The sequence below is a fragment of the Fistularia commersonii genome, chromosome 17, assembly GCF_037954325.1.
Source record: "Fistularia commersonii isolate RoL2024-O1a breed Wild chromosome 17, RoL_Fcom_v1.0, whole genome shotgun sequence".
Taxonomy (NCBI): Eukaryota; Metazoa; Chordata; class Actinopteri; order Syngnathiformes; family Fistulariidae; genus Fistularia; species Fistularia commersonii.
The window spans coordinates 18,020,003-18,035,726 of record NC_141300.1 but is presented as its reverse complement, the minus strand read 5'-3'; the positions used below and the strand labels follow the sequence as shown (position 1 = coordinate 18,035,726).

Below are 15,724 nucleotides of genomic sequence, written 5' to 3'. Positions count from 1 at the left end.
TACCATCTCAAGAAGTCTCAAAGTTACCATACTTGAGACGGACCTGTTGGATTGAAGGGTGGTGGGGAAAGCGGCGGGCAGCTTCTTCAGACGCTGCCACCGCTGTGGATTTACAAATACAGGAATGAAACAGGAAATCATCATTGTTATCATGACAATAAATATCAGTGGAGAAGAAATGGATGAAACTTCCGGATGGCTGAAACCTGAGGAGTTACATAGTGGAAATCCGGAGAAGAAGGGATGAATTAACCATTGCCACCGTTTTCGGCATCTGGGTGATTCACCGCCCCAATCTTAACTTTTTTTTTTAAGTTTTTTCACCAATTTGTGCGGCCATTACTGCAGCCCTCAGCCCCCACACTCACACACACACACACACACACACACACACACACACACTCGCACACACATTCCAGTCAGCCACACAGCGGCCGTGCTGTTCTGTCCTGTTTGCTGTGAGAAGAAGAAGATTTCCTTTCAGCAAATTCTACATTGGGACAGTTTTAGAGCGGAGCAGGTTTGAGATTCCCCGCAGACGAACATGACCTCCGCGGCCGCTCGTTGGACCGTTTGTGGCCTCGGCCTTTCATTTTAAAATTGTTTTTGTGTTTGGAAAATCTAGAGAGGTGGAGGTATGCTGTGGAAAGGACAACAATGAAGGTTTGTCACAGCAAGACAGAATATATGTGTGTGGATGAGAGGAACCCGGTGGAACGCTGAGGATACGGGGAGTGGAGATCGAGATGTTGGAGGACTTCAGGTACTTGGGGTCAAGAGTCCAGAGCAGAGGAGAGCGTGGAAAAGAGGTGAAGAGACGGGTTCAAGCAGGTTGGAATGGGTGGAGAAAAGTGTCAGGGTTACCAAGAGATAGAAGACTGACACTGACAAACACTAACAACAACGTGAAGACCAGAGGCAGAGCTGGAGGTGGCAGAGATGAAGATGATGAGGTTCTCTTTGGGAGGGACCAGGATGGAGAGGATCAGGAAGGAGTCCATCAGAGGGACGACACATTGTAGATGTTCTGGAGAGAAGGTCAGAGATGGTTGGGTCATGGACAGAGGAGGGAGAGGGAAGATATTGGAAGATGGATGCTGGAGTTGGAGGTCTAGAGGAAGACCAGAGAGAAGATGGATGGACGTGGTGAGAGAGGAGATGAAGGTAGTTGGTGTGAGAGAGGAGGATCCAGAGAACAGGGTGAGATGGAGAAGGTGGATTGGCTTTTTGAGACCCTGAAGGGAAAAGACCAAAGGAGGAGAAAAAGTAAGTGGAGTGAAAACAGGCAGATGTGGACTTTCCCTTCTCTCTGTGTGAACTCACGGCTCTTCCAAATGCAAATAGTGTTGGGCGAAAAGAGGGAGAGTCACATTTCACACATTTCCATGCTATCGCCCAGACACAGGGGCGAGCGTATCCGCAAGGTAAGAAAAAAAAGAAGGCTCCGGCCAACCTCTCCCCGAACAAAAGGCCCCTGGCGCCGGTTCAGGGGGTTTTCCATGCAGTGACTCACGTCCACACACAAGAGGCTCATATGACAAGCTGCGGGGGAGAAGGTTGGATTCACCGGGCCGCGCCGGAGCGTCCAGGGGAAGAGCTGCAAAATGAGCGACCTGAAATGAGGCGGGACAAAAAAGCATCTGTCTGAGTGTCTTATTCAGGAGAAAAAAGCCTTTGGAGTCCTGCCATGTCTGATTCAGCAACAAGCTGTGACTATAAATGGCAACAGAGCACGTTCCAAACCTTGAACCGCCCTGGCCTTCAATCCACCCACACACACACACACACACCCACACACACACACACACACACACACACACACACACACACACACACACACACACACACACACACACACACAAATCCTGCAACAATAGCAGACGCCAGACAAAGATGGCAAAACCTGTGTGTGAATACAACTCTGAACCCAAATCAAATGTGCGTCGCAGTGGTCAGCGTCCCTGCTTGGATCTTCTTTCTGAGTGGAGGCTCCATGTTCTCCCCGTCTCTGCACGGGGTTCCTCGGGGTTCCTCGGGGTTCTCCGGCTTCCTCTCGCAGTCCAAACCCATGCAGGAGGCTCACTGGAGACCCTAAATGTCCAGATGTGTGAATAAAGGGTCGAATGTTCGGCCTTGCGATGGACTGGCGGTGGGTCCAGGGAGTTCCCGCCTCCCTCCGGACGCGGCAGGGACGGGGCGCGGCCGAGCCCAGGATCAGCGGTGTGGATAATGAACGAATGAATTTCACCGGAGCTCCACCAGGAGCCTTTGGCCCTGTTAATCCAGCGTCACCCTCCACCCACCAGACTCCACAAGACTATTTGTGGAAGTATGATCTGCGCTGCCTGATTCCTATATCCACTTAGGAGAGAACGAGGTTACCCCGGCCTGGAGGCTGGAATGTGACGGCTGGTTTGAACACCCGCTGACCGTTTGTATCTTTTCATCCCGGCCGGGACGGCGTCGGGAACCGGCACCCGATTTCCCGGCCCTCGTAAATGAAGCATTTCTATCCCGGCTGAAATACAACCCCCCGCCCCCCCGGCATGTTTGGCAAACTTTCCGGGAATATATCAGCACATCACTGACGCCACGAGAGGGGATGTGATCAATGGTGCGGGTAGCCAGGAGGCCTCGCTTATGCAACGCTGAATCGGCGCAGTGTTTCTTTGGGCTTCGCTCCTTGCGCTCATTTTTCGCCGCGCTTTTAATCCGTTTTTTACAGGAGGGGAAAGAGCGCGAGAGTTCCTTCTCGCCTTTCCGTTGCCACTGTTCGTGGACTCCCGTTGGACGGATTTAGATTCGCGCGCGTGAAAATTAAAAGGCAGATTACAGGACTGTCTCAGAAAATTAGAATACTGCGATAAAGTTCTTTCTCTTCTGTAATGCAATTACAAAAACAAAAATGTCATACATTCTGGATTCATTACAAATCAACTGAAATATTGCAAGCCTTATATTATTTCAATATTGCTGATTATGGCTTACATCTTAAGAAAACTCAACTCTCAAAATATTAGAATATCATGAGAAAGTATTTTTTTTGTTTTTTGAATTGCACTACGGAAGATAAAGAACTGTATCACAATATTCTAATTTTCTGAGACAGTCCTTCATATTGACGCGCTACCACATCGTCACCCCGCCGCCCGATGACACTTCCATGTCGACGCTCTTTAAGATGATCTACTGAGATGCGACGGCACTCGGCGAGGAAACGCCGCCTTTTTCTGCCGTGGAAACCGTTTACAGATCTCGGCTCCATGTCGGCGGCCTTCTGCCTCCACCAGGCGGGGTAGAAATAGCGCGAGCTAGAGAAGGACGGAAGGATAGAAAGAAAGGATGGTGTGAGGGTTGGGAGGCACAGATGCTAATTATAACAGCTGCGCTAACCGCTAGGTGCTAAGAGCTGACATGATACAATAATAGCTTTGATATTTAGAAATGCAACAACAACAGCGGACGCCTTGCAGGAGCGCCGCAGTAGATCAAGCCACGCCGCCGGGAAGCCGGGAAATGCGAGCGCTCGGGAGAAGATTCGAGGTTACTGTCGTGCACCGAAGGGGGAGCGAAAGGTTCTCAGCTCATTCTTAAACAAAGCGAGGCTTTCTGCCGCCGGATCGGCGAAGCGAATCAGCAAACGCCGTTGTGAAACAGAAAGCTGAAACTCAGGCTAAAAGATGCCTCTTTTTTCAACGTTTCAATGGAAACCGGGTCGCGCGGCTCGACGGCCTCGACCATCGGCCGGTGTGCCGCGAAGGGCAATGTTTAGATAAATGAAATACCGTCCGCTCGTGGGAAGTGTCCTGGAAAGCTGTACAAACTCCTCTGGACTCTCAGCCAGGAGATCACGGCACGCAAAAGAGGACACGCGTGCCGAAAGCTAATAGGACAAAAAGAGGAACCGAGCCCCCGCCGCTTGTTGAAAACTGTAAATTACCGCAGCCACGCCTTCTGTGGAAACAGATATTTATGGCAGGGCAAAGGGCTCGCTCATAAACACCAAAGATATGAAAGCAGAGATAGCTCCGTTCTCCTCCTCCTCCTCCTCCTCCTCCCATCGAGGGGGGCGAGCGTGGCCGTGGAAGGGACTGGAACACCTGATTCCCATTATTTGGATGGCCGAGCCAACCTCGTGCGCACATCCTACCTGGTGTTTGCATTTCATTAGTATTTATCTGCGCTTTTGTGCAAACAAGAGATGAGGAAACTGTCCAAAGGATGTGAATTAAAACCGTGACTCCGGGCAAAATCCACTGAAAATACAGGCCATCCTTGTTAATGAAAGGGCACTTTGAAGCACATCTTGTGTTATAAAAACGGACATTAATACAAAGCCAGATCAAACCGGCTGCAAAAACGTAAAGCGGAGGCATGTTGGTGCATTTTTTTTGTTACCTCCCCGTTGGACGTCGTGCCGCTGACTGACCCTGACGGGTTAGAGTAATAGTTAGGGTTAGTTAGAGTTCTGGTTCACCACAGCGGTCAGGAGTATACATGTAACGACAATGAGAAGAGGAGGTTCCTGCAAGGGAAACACCAGGTACCTGGAATCAATCTGAGGGAAAAAAAGCAAAAAGCGCAGCCGTCCGTCATCGTTTAAAGCCGTCGGCACGTCTCGGGCCTTCGAGCGATGAGACGGAAAGCGTCTTTTCACCGTCTGCGTGCTGAGCCTGACAGGAACCAGGACACCGGATTCTCTCGCTCACAGCCTCAGCTCTGCCTCGGGAGGCGACCCACTGGAAGACATGGAAAATGCATTTACGCTCGTTTTCCGCCCCCCTCCCACCAAAAAAAAATCACATTTTCAGATTTTTTGATCAAATTGATTGAATCAAAAGAATAATATAATGGCTGCTTCCTCCAGATGACCCATCAGGGTTCAGGCCTGGTGGGACAGACAGGAGGCTTCCCTCCTCACCAGACTGAATGCATTTGCAGTTTATCCATCATCATCTTCTCCTTGCAAGGGACTTTGTCTTCAAAAGGTAACATAAGAAGACGTGGGACACTGAGAGGACTGAAGAGAACAGACAGGAGTACAGGGAGGTAGAGGTAGCAAAGGCAAAACAAAGGGCGTACCATGACTTGTATGCTCGGTTGGATAGTAAGGAGGGTGAGAATGATCTATACAGGTTGGCGAAACAGAGAGATAAAGATGGAAAGGATGTACAACAGGTCTGGGTGATTAAGGACAGAGAGGGAAATGTATTGACAGATGCTAGAAGAGTGATGGGAAGATGGAAAGAGTACTTTGAAGAGCTGATGAATGTGGGAAATGAAAGAGAGGCAAGGGTAGAAGAGGTGACTATTGTAGACCACAAAGTGGCACAAATTAGTAAAAGTGAAGTGAGGAAGGCATTGAAGAGGATGAAGAGTGGAAAAGCAGTTGGTCCTAATGATATACCTGTGGAGGTGTGGAAATGTCTTGGAGAGGCAGCTGTAGATTTTCTGACTCAATTATAAAGCGTGGAGGAAAGGAAGAGTACATAATCGCAAATATTGACAGCCAAGTCAATAGGAAAAGTCCATCCGTCCGTCCATCTTCCTCCACTTATCTGAAGTCAGGTGCAGGTGCAGCCGGAGCAGAGAGGTCCAGATCTACCAGACAAAAAGATGTTGATTGAATACTTTAAAAAGCTATTGTAGGTGTGATGTTTCACCGCCAGGGGGCGCTAGAGAGTGACTGCGTCCAGCCGGAGGCCGCAGCTTCCAACGAAGAAGAAGCTCAGCGTAAACACGGAAGTACGTGTTTACTGACGGCTGGACGCGGCGACACGCTTGTGTTTACATTTTAGTTTTTGGCCGTCGTTGACCACTATAATGAAGAACACTGATTGCCTGCCACGGTCTTTGTTTTCTTAAAAGGTTTTGATTATTTTAAACAGGGTCGATTGACTTGCTAATGTTTAGCTACGGGTACCAGTCTCTCCCCCGGGGGGAGGCGGCTTCCCCGAGGAGCTCCGGGGGCCTCCCGCAGCCCGGCTTCCCGCAGCCCGGCTTCCAGAGGGGGCTGTCGTTCGACTACGTCCCCAACGTCGCCGAAAACGACTTCAGCGGTGGGTAACTGGACCGTCAAGCATTTCGTTCCTTCGATTCGTTATGCCTTGACGTATTTTCGCAACTTCTGCGACACAGAATGAGTAGAGTCCCGGTGAAGGTGAAGCTAAAGGGATGAGAGGGACCGAGGCTGCAGGGACCTCAGGACATACAAATATCTATTTACATACAAATATGTAATACATACTTGGCTGCAGGGACCTCAGGACATACAAATATCTATTTACATACAAATATGTAATACATACTTGGCTGCAGGGACCTCAGGACACACCAGTATGTATTGAGAAATACATACAGGTGTGTATTTACATCCAAGTATGTAATACATGGCTGCGGGGACCTAAATACATCCAGGTATGTATTTAGGGTCAGCTCGCCGTGGAGAACATGTGGAGAAACACGTTCAAGCTGGTTGGAATTGGTAAAGAAAAGCTACGGGGGGATAAAGGTGGTGAGACCAGCCACATTGTCTGCTTTACAGACACCAAGGAGACAGCAGAGATGATGATGTTGAGGACAATGGATTGGGTCAGTAGAGACAGCACGCGTCAGACGTTCTGGAGATAAAGTCAGACTGGGCGGTTCGGGCGTGGATAGAGGAGGGATGGGGAATGTATTGGTAGCAGGATGCTAAGGTTGGAGCTGAGAGGAGGTTTAGGGCTGGAGGTGTGAGGGAAGAGGAGGAAGAGGACAGGGTTAGAGCAGGTTAGATGGTGGCAGACGAAGAGCTGCGATGAACCCAAAAGGGGGCGGCCAGAAAGAGGCACTTGAAGCTAAAGGCTTGTTCAGCCGACAATGATGATGACGATTAACAGGCCAAATACACTAATATTCATTGACACAGCAGGCTGTGTTTCTCCACGCTACTGATTTTTTTTTCTTTTTAATCTCTCCAAGATACCTCCCAGGGCTGGCTGTCATGGATTTGCAACGTGGTCGTCATCTCCCTCGTCTACCTCCTCACGTTTATCACTTTCCCCGTGTCTGGATGGTTTGTGCTGAAAGTAAGCGAGCAGTGAGCCCACAGTGAACCCTACTTTATATATCCTTGAACATTTGGTCATATATTTTACCAGGTACCTTGTTATTATGCATTTAATACTAAGCTCTTCAAATCATGCACGCGTTCATAAATTAATATTTATGTTCAAGGTACACAGTGAGTACGGGGGCCATTTATAAGCTTCATTTATTTATTCACTTAAATATATTGGATTTGTATTTTTGTGTATTTAAACGGAATGAAACTTGTGGAAAAATATTAAAAAAAACTGTAAAACTTTTCAAATGAATCAGAAATGTCTCATGGACCCCCTTTCGAAGACCGCTATCGGCGCGATTTTCAACGGGACTCGACTCTCGCCCCCAGTCGGTGCCCAACTACCAGCGGATAGTGGTGTTCCGCCTGGGCCGAGTGTGTCCCCCGAAGGGCCCCGGGACCGTCCTGGCGCTGCCCCTCATCGACAGGTGGCAGCGGGTGGATCTGCGCACGCGCGCCTTCAACGTCCCGCCGTGCCAGGTGAGCCTCCTGACACCCCTCGACTCGACACCCCAGGCCTCTGCGGCCCCGGGCCGTAAAAGAGTTGGAGACACACTGGCTCTTCTGACGGCTGGAGTTTTGTTTCTTTGACACAGCCAGTTCTCATGGGCGAAAAGATTTAGTTGGTGGATTTCAATTGAGTTGTTTTCATTGTTTCTTCCTGAAAATAAACAGTGCTCTCATTCTCTCTCCTTGTCTCTCTCTCACACACACACACACACACACACACACACACACACACACACACACACACACACACACACACACACACACACACACACACACACACACATAATCTCTCTCTCTCTACCCACCTGCACGACATAGACTTCAAACAATCAGTTGCACTATTTCCTTATAAAAGGTGCAATAATACACACTAGCCTGCTTTCACATGCAGTTTTCGAACTTCAGCCTCTACTTCATTTTGTTCCTAATTGTTTACATGCTTAAATTTTTGCTTTGTTTTTTTATTTATTTTTTGTTCTTCTATTGAAACCGGACCTGGGTACTTGTTTTGTACCACAAACTATAAGGCAGGGGTGTCAAAGTGATTTTCACTGAGGGCCACAGCAGCATCATGGTTGCCCTCAGAGAGCCACATGGAATGGGATCAGAAGAAATATAACCAAATGTAATGTAAAATAAATGGAACTACTCCTTAATGTCCAATACCTCTGAATTTATAATTCTTTCAAATTCCAAATGTCACATATTTATTCCTGTCTTTCTTGAAACAGCCTTCCAGCTGCATCAACATTTCTCTTCCTGGACATTTTGGGATCATTTGTATTTCTCAGTTCCACTTGTTGAAACCGAAGACAGACTTCGATGTAATGGCGGGATGCCGTCACTTCGCGGGTAACATGATGGGCCCGGTGTTTTTGGTCAATGCACGCATTCGAAGACAAGCTGACCTTTTAAGACGTTCTCGTGGGCCACATTTGACCGGCGGGCCTTAAGTTTGACTGGTGTTGTAAGGCGTGCTGGTGTGACGATAAAAGTTCTTTGAATCCTAAAAGTGAGCGGGTGTCGTTCCCCTGCAGAGCTCAGGCCTCCCTGTGATTGACAGCTCTAGGAGAAGCCCCGCCTCTTGTCCGGTGACAGCAGAAGGCTAAGAACGATAGATAATCTTCTCCATTTGAACGTCACTGTCAAAGGCCTGTGGGTGTCGTGGGCGTGACGTGTTGCACTTTGTCCCGTAGGTGGCGGTCTCGGAGCGCGCGCACTTTCTATACTCCCCCTTTTTCCCTAGATTCTACAGAAGAGGTGGGAATTGTTTTTTTAGAGGAGCCATGCGAGAAACCCGAACGGCGTTCGAAGGCCGAACCGACAATGACTAAAATGTTTTAATTAGCCCCCATTGTAAAAGGCAGTAAATGACATACCTGGTAAGCTGCTACTGATTATCAGAATAATAAAAAAAATAAATCATTCCATCAGTGTTCTCAGCAGGTCCAACATGTTGAGCTTCACAAACATTAAAAATGTGTTAAAAGATATGCAGTTGATCAACTTCATGGAAATAGTGCAACTTTTATTAGCATCATATGATCGCTCCCTGGTGATCTGTCCGTCTGAAAAAGGCCCACAGTGATGCCGGATACGGCGTAAGTTGCCATGAAAGCTGCATTTGATGGTGTGCAAAGCTTTCCAAAAATACCTTTGTTTTTTTGCTCAGACAAGTTGTTTTCTTCTCCACGTTTAGTCACGTAGAGACGATTCAAATGGTAATCCTTACACACCGCTTTACCTCTGGCTTCTAGATTAAATATTCAGCAGCCCATGTCTTGTTGACGACGCCGTGTTCAACATCGGCTTATTTTTTTGGTGTTATTTTGGTTTGTTTATTTTATTTATTTATATACGTTGTTGTTGTTTTCTCTGCTGTCTATTTATTTGTGGATATCTTTTGCTCTTTCTAATTGTCTCTATTTATATTTATCGACACTTTTGTTTCGCTGCTGTGACAAAAGAATTTCCCTTCTGGAGATCAATAAAGCTTCTCTTATCACAGATGTACGTGAATCCTAATGTAAACACCGCTACCGTTTTCTAAATTAAAGCAACACACTTGTACAACATGAACGGAATAAATATAAATGTTTTTTGCGTTCATATTCCGATTGACTTCACACCGGGATGCCCAAAAGGCAGCCGTCAAATGGTATTTTTTACAAATACCTTTTGCCGCTGCAGGTCATCACTCGGGACGGCGGCGTGCTGTCGGTGGGAGCCGACACCCAGTTCAGGATCTGGAACCCGGTGCTGTCGGTGGTGGCGGTGCAGGACTTGAACGCCTCCACGAGGATGACGGCGCAGAACGCGTTGACTCACAGCCTGTCGAAGAAAACTGTCCGGGAGATCCAGACGGAGAGGGTCAAACTCGGGGAATATCTTGGAGTAAGGACACACACCTGTACCCCCCCCCCACACACACACACACACACACACACACAGACACACCTTTACTATTGCTGCCGCTGTCTTCACAGATGGACATCAACGAGATGACCCGGCCCTGGGGGCTGGAGGTGGACAGGGTGGAGCTCACCTTCGGCTCCCTGCGGCAACCCTCGGAGGAGCCGACCCCCGGCGCCCCTCAATCTGCACCTGGACTGGAGGGCCTTGCGGGGCCCATTCAGCAGCTGGCCATGCACTTTCTGGGCGGCTCACAGCCTCATCATGGTAACAACTCATACACACACACACACACTGGAGATCTTGCATAACATCCGCAACGCCATAAGTTCTGGACCAGCGACGCTGTCCTCCGCAGAGGCCGGTGTGACGTTCACAGATGAGCTGAGCGTCGGGGCCGGGGCCACGGGTTCCGCCGAGGAGCTGCTGGGCCGGGTGAGGCCCCTGCTCTCGGAGGCCCTGGTGAGGCAGGTCGCGGCGTGCTTCCAGTTCCACGTCAGCTCGTCGGACGGCCGGCGCCACAGTTACTTTGTGGATTTGAGCCAAGGTGACGGCGCGCGGTGAAATCTCTTTGTGAGGACAGAATCAATGAAAGGGTTAGATGCATGATTATTGATCGCTCGTGTGTGTCGGTCCAGGCGGCGGAGCGGCTGGGTCGGGGTCCCCGTGCCGGGAGCCCGATGTGACTCTGAGTCTGAGCGACGGCGACCTTTCGGCCTTAATACGAGGCGAGCTGCAGCCGCTGGCGGCTTACACCGCCGGCAGGCTCCGGGTCCAGGGGGACGTTCAGACGGCCATGAGGCTGGACCAGGTCATCCAGCTGCTGAAGAAACACCGGCGTGTGTAAACATTATTTATTGGAAACTTTTGTGTTGCAGCTGGGAGCAGCTTTTTTGCTCTGATTAAACTCACTATAAATAAAATTCCTCTCCCTGCTTTCTTACTGCAAATCCACGTCCGGGCCCGTCGGATGGCGAGGCGGCTGACATTTCCTGCATCGCCAGAGTAAAAAATAAAAAAAAAAAAGCAGCGTGTCAGTGACGCTCCCAGGCGTATCGCTCTGCTGCCAGCGGAGGCTGAACTGAAGAACCTTGAGCGCTGGGAGGGAGGCTGCGGAGGGAGGCTGCGGAGGGCGGAGTATTTAGGGCGGCCTGCGCGCGGGGCAGCAGAGAATCTCTTGGAGAATCGCACTGGCGTCTTTCCACAGACAGCGTGTTGTGACCGCTGGGATGGCTGGGTGGCGTGTGTGGCGCCGCGCCACGATGCTGCCCCTGTCCTGGGTAGAAGAGCTGGCAGCGGCAGGGCGGCGCCGCTGCAGCAGCAGCAGCAGCAGCGGCGGCGGCGGCGGCGGCGGCGGCGTGAAGCCCTTCAGCGAGATTCCCGGCCTGTGGAAGAACAGCCTGGCCAACTTGTACAACTTCTGGAAACTGGACGGGTTCAGAAACCTTCACCACATCATGCTGCAGAATTTCAACACCTTTGGGCCCATTTACAGGTAAGGGGGGGCCGAGGACGCAGCCTGCACATCTTTCCTCAACACCACCACCGACGGGGTACCGCGCCCTTTATTTCCCTCCGTCAGGGAAAAAATTGGTTATTACGAGAGCGTGAACATCATCAACCCCGAAGACGCCGCCATCCTGTTCAAAGCGGAGGGCCACTATCCCAAAAGGCTGAAGGTGGAAGCCTGGACGTCCTACAGAGACTACAGGAACCGCAAGTACGGAGTTCTACTCAAGTAAGTGTCCCTCCATGAAACCGGATCTATCTTGGCTCGTGGCCGACGAGTCTTCACGCGCAGTCTCACGGCAGGAACGGCGAAGACTGGAGGTCCAACCGCGTGGTTCTCAACAAGGAGGTGATCTCGCCGCGGATGCTGGGGAACTTTGCGCCGCTGCTGGACGACGTGGGCCAGGACTTTGTGGCCAGGGTGCACCGGAAAATCCAGCGCAGCGGCCAGAACAAGTGGACGGTAGACCTCTCTCAGGAACTCTTTAAATACGCGCTGGAGTGTAAGGCTTACACCTCTGTGTGTGTGAGAGATGTCCTCAAAGTATTATTGAAAATCTGTGGGGGGGCGACGCGTTCCCGTGGTAACGGCGGCTCTCCCGTGCAGCGGTGAGCTCGGTCCTGTACGGCGAGCGTCTGGGTTTGATGCTGGACTACATCGATCCGGAGGCGCAGCGCTTCATCGACTGCATCACCCTCATGTTCAAGACCACCTCTCCCATGCTCTACGTGCCGCCGGGGCTCCTGCGGCGGCTCGGCGCCAAGCTGTGGCAGGACCACGTGGCGGCGTGGGATGGCATCTTCAACCAAGGTGCGACCGCGCCCGCGGCGCCAGCTCGATCGGCGAGGTACGGCCGAGTGCCAACTTGTGTTCTCCGGCTCCTCAGCCGACCGCTGCATCCAGAACATCTACCGGCAGCTGCGGCGGGAGACGGGCGGCCCGAAGAGCTATCCCGGCGTCCTGGCGAGCCTGCTCATGCTGGACCAGCTGTCCATCGAGGACATCAAGGCCAGCGTCACCGAGCTGATGGCCGGCGGCGTCGACACCGTAAATCGCGCGCCGGCGGCACGCCGCACGCCGCACGGGCCGGATTAGACCTGAGCTAATGCTGTCTCCGCACCGCAGACCTCCATCACCTTGCTGTGGACGTTGTACGAGCTGGCCAGACACCCGGCCCTGCAGGAGGAGCTGAGGGCGGAGGTGGTCTCCGCCAGGGCCGAGAGCCGGGGGGACACGCTGGAGATGCTGAGGCGCATCCCTCTGGTGAAAGGAGCCCTGAAGGAAACCCTGAGGTACCCGGAGATGAGACGCCGCTTTTGTTTTCGGTTCCTCGCCGGCGGGAACCCGCTTGAAACGGCGTGCCGTCTTCCCCCAGGTTGCACCCGGTGGCGGTGAGCCTGCAGAGGTACACGGCAGAGGACATCGTGATTCAGAATTACCACATTCCAGCCGGGGTGAGCGTTCACGCGTGTGTGTCGTGAGTGTGTTTCTAGTTTCTCCGTCCGGATCTGCTCACGTCTCCTCGCACCCGCGTCCAGACGCTGGTCCAGCTTGGCCTCTACGCCATGGGGAGGGACCCCGGGGTTTTCCCCCGGCCGGAGCAGTACCTGCCGTCCCGCTGGCTGCGCACGGGGAACCAGTACTTCAGGAGCCTGGGCTTCGGCTTCGGCCCGCGTCAGTGTTTGGGACGCAGGATCGCCGAGACGGAGATGCAGATCTTCCTCATCCACGTGAGACGCACAGAGTTTTCACGCAGCGTTCCCATTCACGCCTCACGTTGTTATAACTCCCCCCCTTCTCCAAACACACACACACACACGCAGATGCTGGAGAACTTCAGATTCGAGAAGCAGCGGCAGGTGGAGGTGCAGAGCACCTTCGAGCTCATCCTCCTCCCAGAGAAGCCCATCATGTTGACGGTGAAGCCGCTGGCGAGCAGCTGATGAGCGGGAGCCTGAGAGGCGGAGACGGCGGCGGGACGAGGCCCGGCTCCGGTTTACAACCTTTGTTGACGACGACGCGTCCTCCAGCGTCAACAGCCAGTAGAAGCTCAACAGTGGACGCTGCTGGATACATATATGTGTATATATGTACTTGTATATATATACACATATATATATGCAGCTCCCACAATCGGTTACCTCAATGTCCAAGTTGTAAGGAAAGTCCCTGGTGTGACGTCATGATAAAAAAGGGCGCAACAAACTGAGGAAAGTATCTTTACTGCATGATGTCACTGTGTAAGAGTGGAATAAAAGGGACGGCTGGTGGGTGATGACATTCATTCCAGCTGCAGGTTCTACTTGCACACCCTCACCTCATGGAAAACTAAATATATACATATATATATATATATACTCTTATTTCTATCATTAGTCCCCCCTTTTATGTTTGTTTTGGTCTGATAGGTCATTTAAGACACCTGTCTATTTCCTGGACGCAAGGCCATCAGGTCCAAGTCATGTGTGGGTGTGTGTGTGTGTGTGTGAGATGGCTGATCACATGACCCATCAATCAGCCCTCTGAAGTCGTGACGCTCTGAAGTTCCTCAAAGAGCGTCTCCTTGCTCGGCTGCCAGCAGAGTCCTTGAGCTTTCGTCCCCGAGGGTCGCAGCCTGTCCTTCAGCAGATAACCGCTCCCGCCGCCAGTTTATCGCGTCCAAGGCCCGAAAGAGACGCCTTATCGTGAAGCGGCTGACGTCTGCCTGACGTCTGCCTGACGTCTGCCTGACGTCTGCCCGCCGACGGAGACGCCTTCCACGTGAAACCGAAGCGCAGCGCGGCTCGTCAGCGGGACGGCTCGTCAGCGGGACGGCTCGGCTCCGTCCGTCCATTCGCAGCTCGTCTGTCCCCGGAGGCGCTCGGGTCGCCCGACCCGGCAGTGATTGGGCGACAGGCGGCGGGGCCGCCGGCCAATCACACACCAATCATACAAGCTTTCACACTCATCTACATGCCTTCCTTTGGGCTTCTCCCTTCAGCGAGTCCTCCATCTCACCCTGTTCTCTGGATCCTCCTCTCGCACACCAACTACCTTCATATCATCTCACCACATCCATCGGTCCTCCCTCGGTCCTCCTCCAGACCTCCGGGTCTATACTTTTATTATACTTTATCAATCCCTTGCAGGAAATGTCTCTCTGCTTTTACTCCATCGTGAGCAGCTGGCAGCCGTCTAGCACGAGGGCTTCGTGTGCTGCTCAAGGACGTGGCAGGGAATCCATCCAGAACATTGGTTTTTAAGGACGATCCCTCTGGATACGATCCCTCTGCCCGGCGCCACATCAGCCACCAACATGCAACCTTCACTCCTTCACACATCTGGACGGTGCAGGGCCAGCGGTGAACCTCCGCACAGGAAGGGAATCCGACCAGGGACCTTCTTGTCGACGTGGAGCCGCAAACGCGTCACCATCGTGCCTCGTTCCGATCGATCCGCCGCCGCCGAACAATGTGTTAAAAGCGCTCGCTGTCCTGATGAGACGAGCCACCGGCCGGGGTGAGTTTCTGGCAGCGAGCCGTCACGGCCACTAGATGTCTCCTGCTCGCCGTCTGTGAGTCTGCCGGGCTCCTCGTCTCTGCAGGAGATCCTCCACGGCCGGCCCGTGCAAACATCTCGGTAGCCAGTACATATTTAATGTACAGAGTTTGATCAATAATTGAGCGGTCTGGGTTTGGGAGAGGCACCGCACGCCGGGAAAAAGACTCCAGCCAGAGTCAAAACAGAACATAATACGGTGCTGTGTGCGCCGAGGTCAAGGTCGATCCTGAATTTAAACCGCAAACGCTCGACCCGGCCTGTCTGTCGGTGAAATCTTCTGTTTTCATTTCCCTGTGCTTCTTTTAGGAGGTCAAAATCATTATCTTTTATAAGAAATACCAAACTGGCGTCCTGGAAATGGCCGTTGTAGCAGGCGGTTGTTATGAAGGCAGGGCTCCGCACACGGCTGGCGCTCATTGTTCGCCGCCGTGTCACACGCTTCTCCGTGGAGCTGAAGAGACGGACATTATGGGATTCCGCGCTGCGTCGCGGCGGCCGTGGCTCCCAGGGGGAAGCGAGGCGGGACGGCGAGCGGCTAATTGAAGCGCCCGCCGGGCCGAGCGCAGCCGGAGCCGCGGGGAGTTTTTCCCCTGAACGCGACACAAAGAACGCCAGCGAACGCTCGGGGAGAACAAGTCTTGGTGGATTGA

The 15,724-nt window shown here is 52.0% G+C and overlaps 2 protein-coding genes across 2 annotated transcripts; both read left to right on the top strand.

Annotated features, from left to right (window-relative positions):
• Positions 1 to 5,725: 5,725 nt before the first annotated feature.
• Positions 5,726 to 10,986, top strand: stoml1 (stomatin (EPB72)-like 1). The gene is made up of 7 exons (XM_086163125.1): positions 5,726 to 6,059; positions 6,961 to 7,067; positions 7,433 to 7,582; positions 9,803 to 10,006; positions 10,099 to 10,291; positions 10,383 to 10,571; positions 10,663 to 10,986. Exons 1-7 carry the CDS (start codon positions 5,906 to 5,908, stop codon positions 10,869 to 10,871), a joined length of 1,206 nt encoding a protein of 401 aa, XP_086019251.1. The 5' UTR covers positions 5,726 to 5,905; the 3' UTR covers positions 10,872 to 10,986.
• A 267-nt stretch (positions 10,987 to 11,253) lies between these two features.
• On the top strand, positions 11,254 to 13,804 carry cyp11a1.2 (cytochrome P450 family 11 subfamily A member 1, tandem duplicate 2). The gene is made up of 9 exons (XM_086163007.1): positions 11,254 to 11,519; positions 11,607 to 11,762; positions 11,837 to 12,036; positions 12,141 to 12,344; positions 12,421 to 12,581; positions 12,660 to 12,826; positions 12,910 to 12,988; positions 13,073 to 13,264; positions 13,358 to 13,804. The coding sequence occupies exons 1-9, from the start codon at positions 11,254 to 11,256 to the stop codon at positions 13,475 to 13,477; spliced, it is 1,545 nt and encodes a 514-aa protein (XP_086019133.1). The 3' UTR covers positions 13,478 to 13,804.
• Positions 13,805 to 15,724: the final 1,920 nt, after the last annotated feature.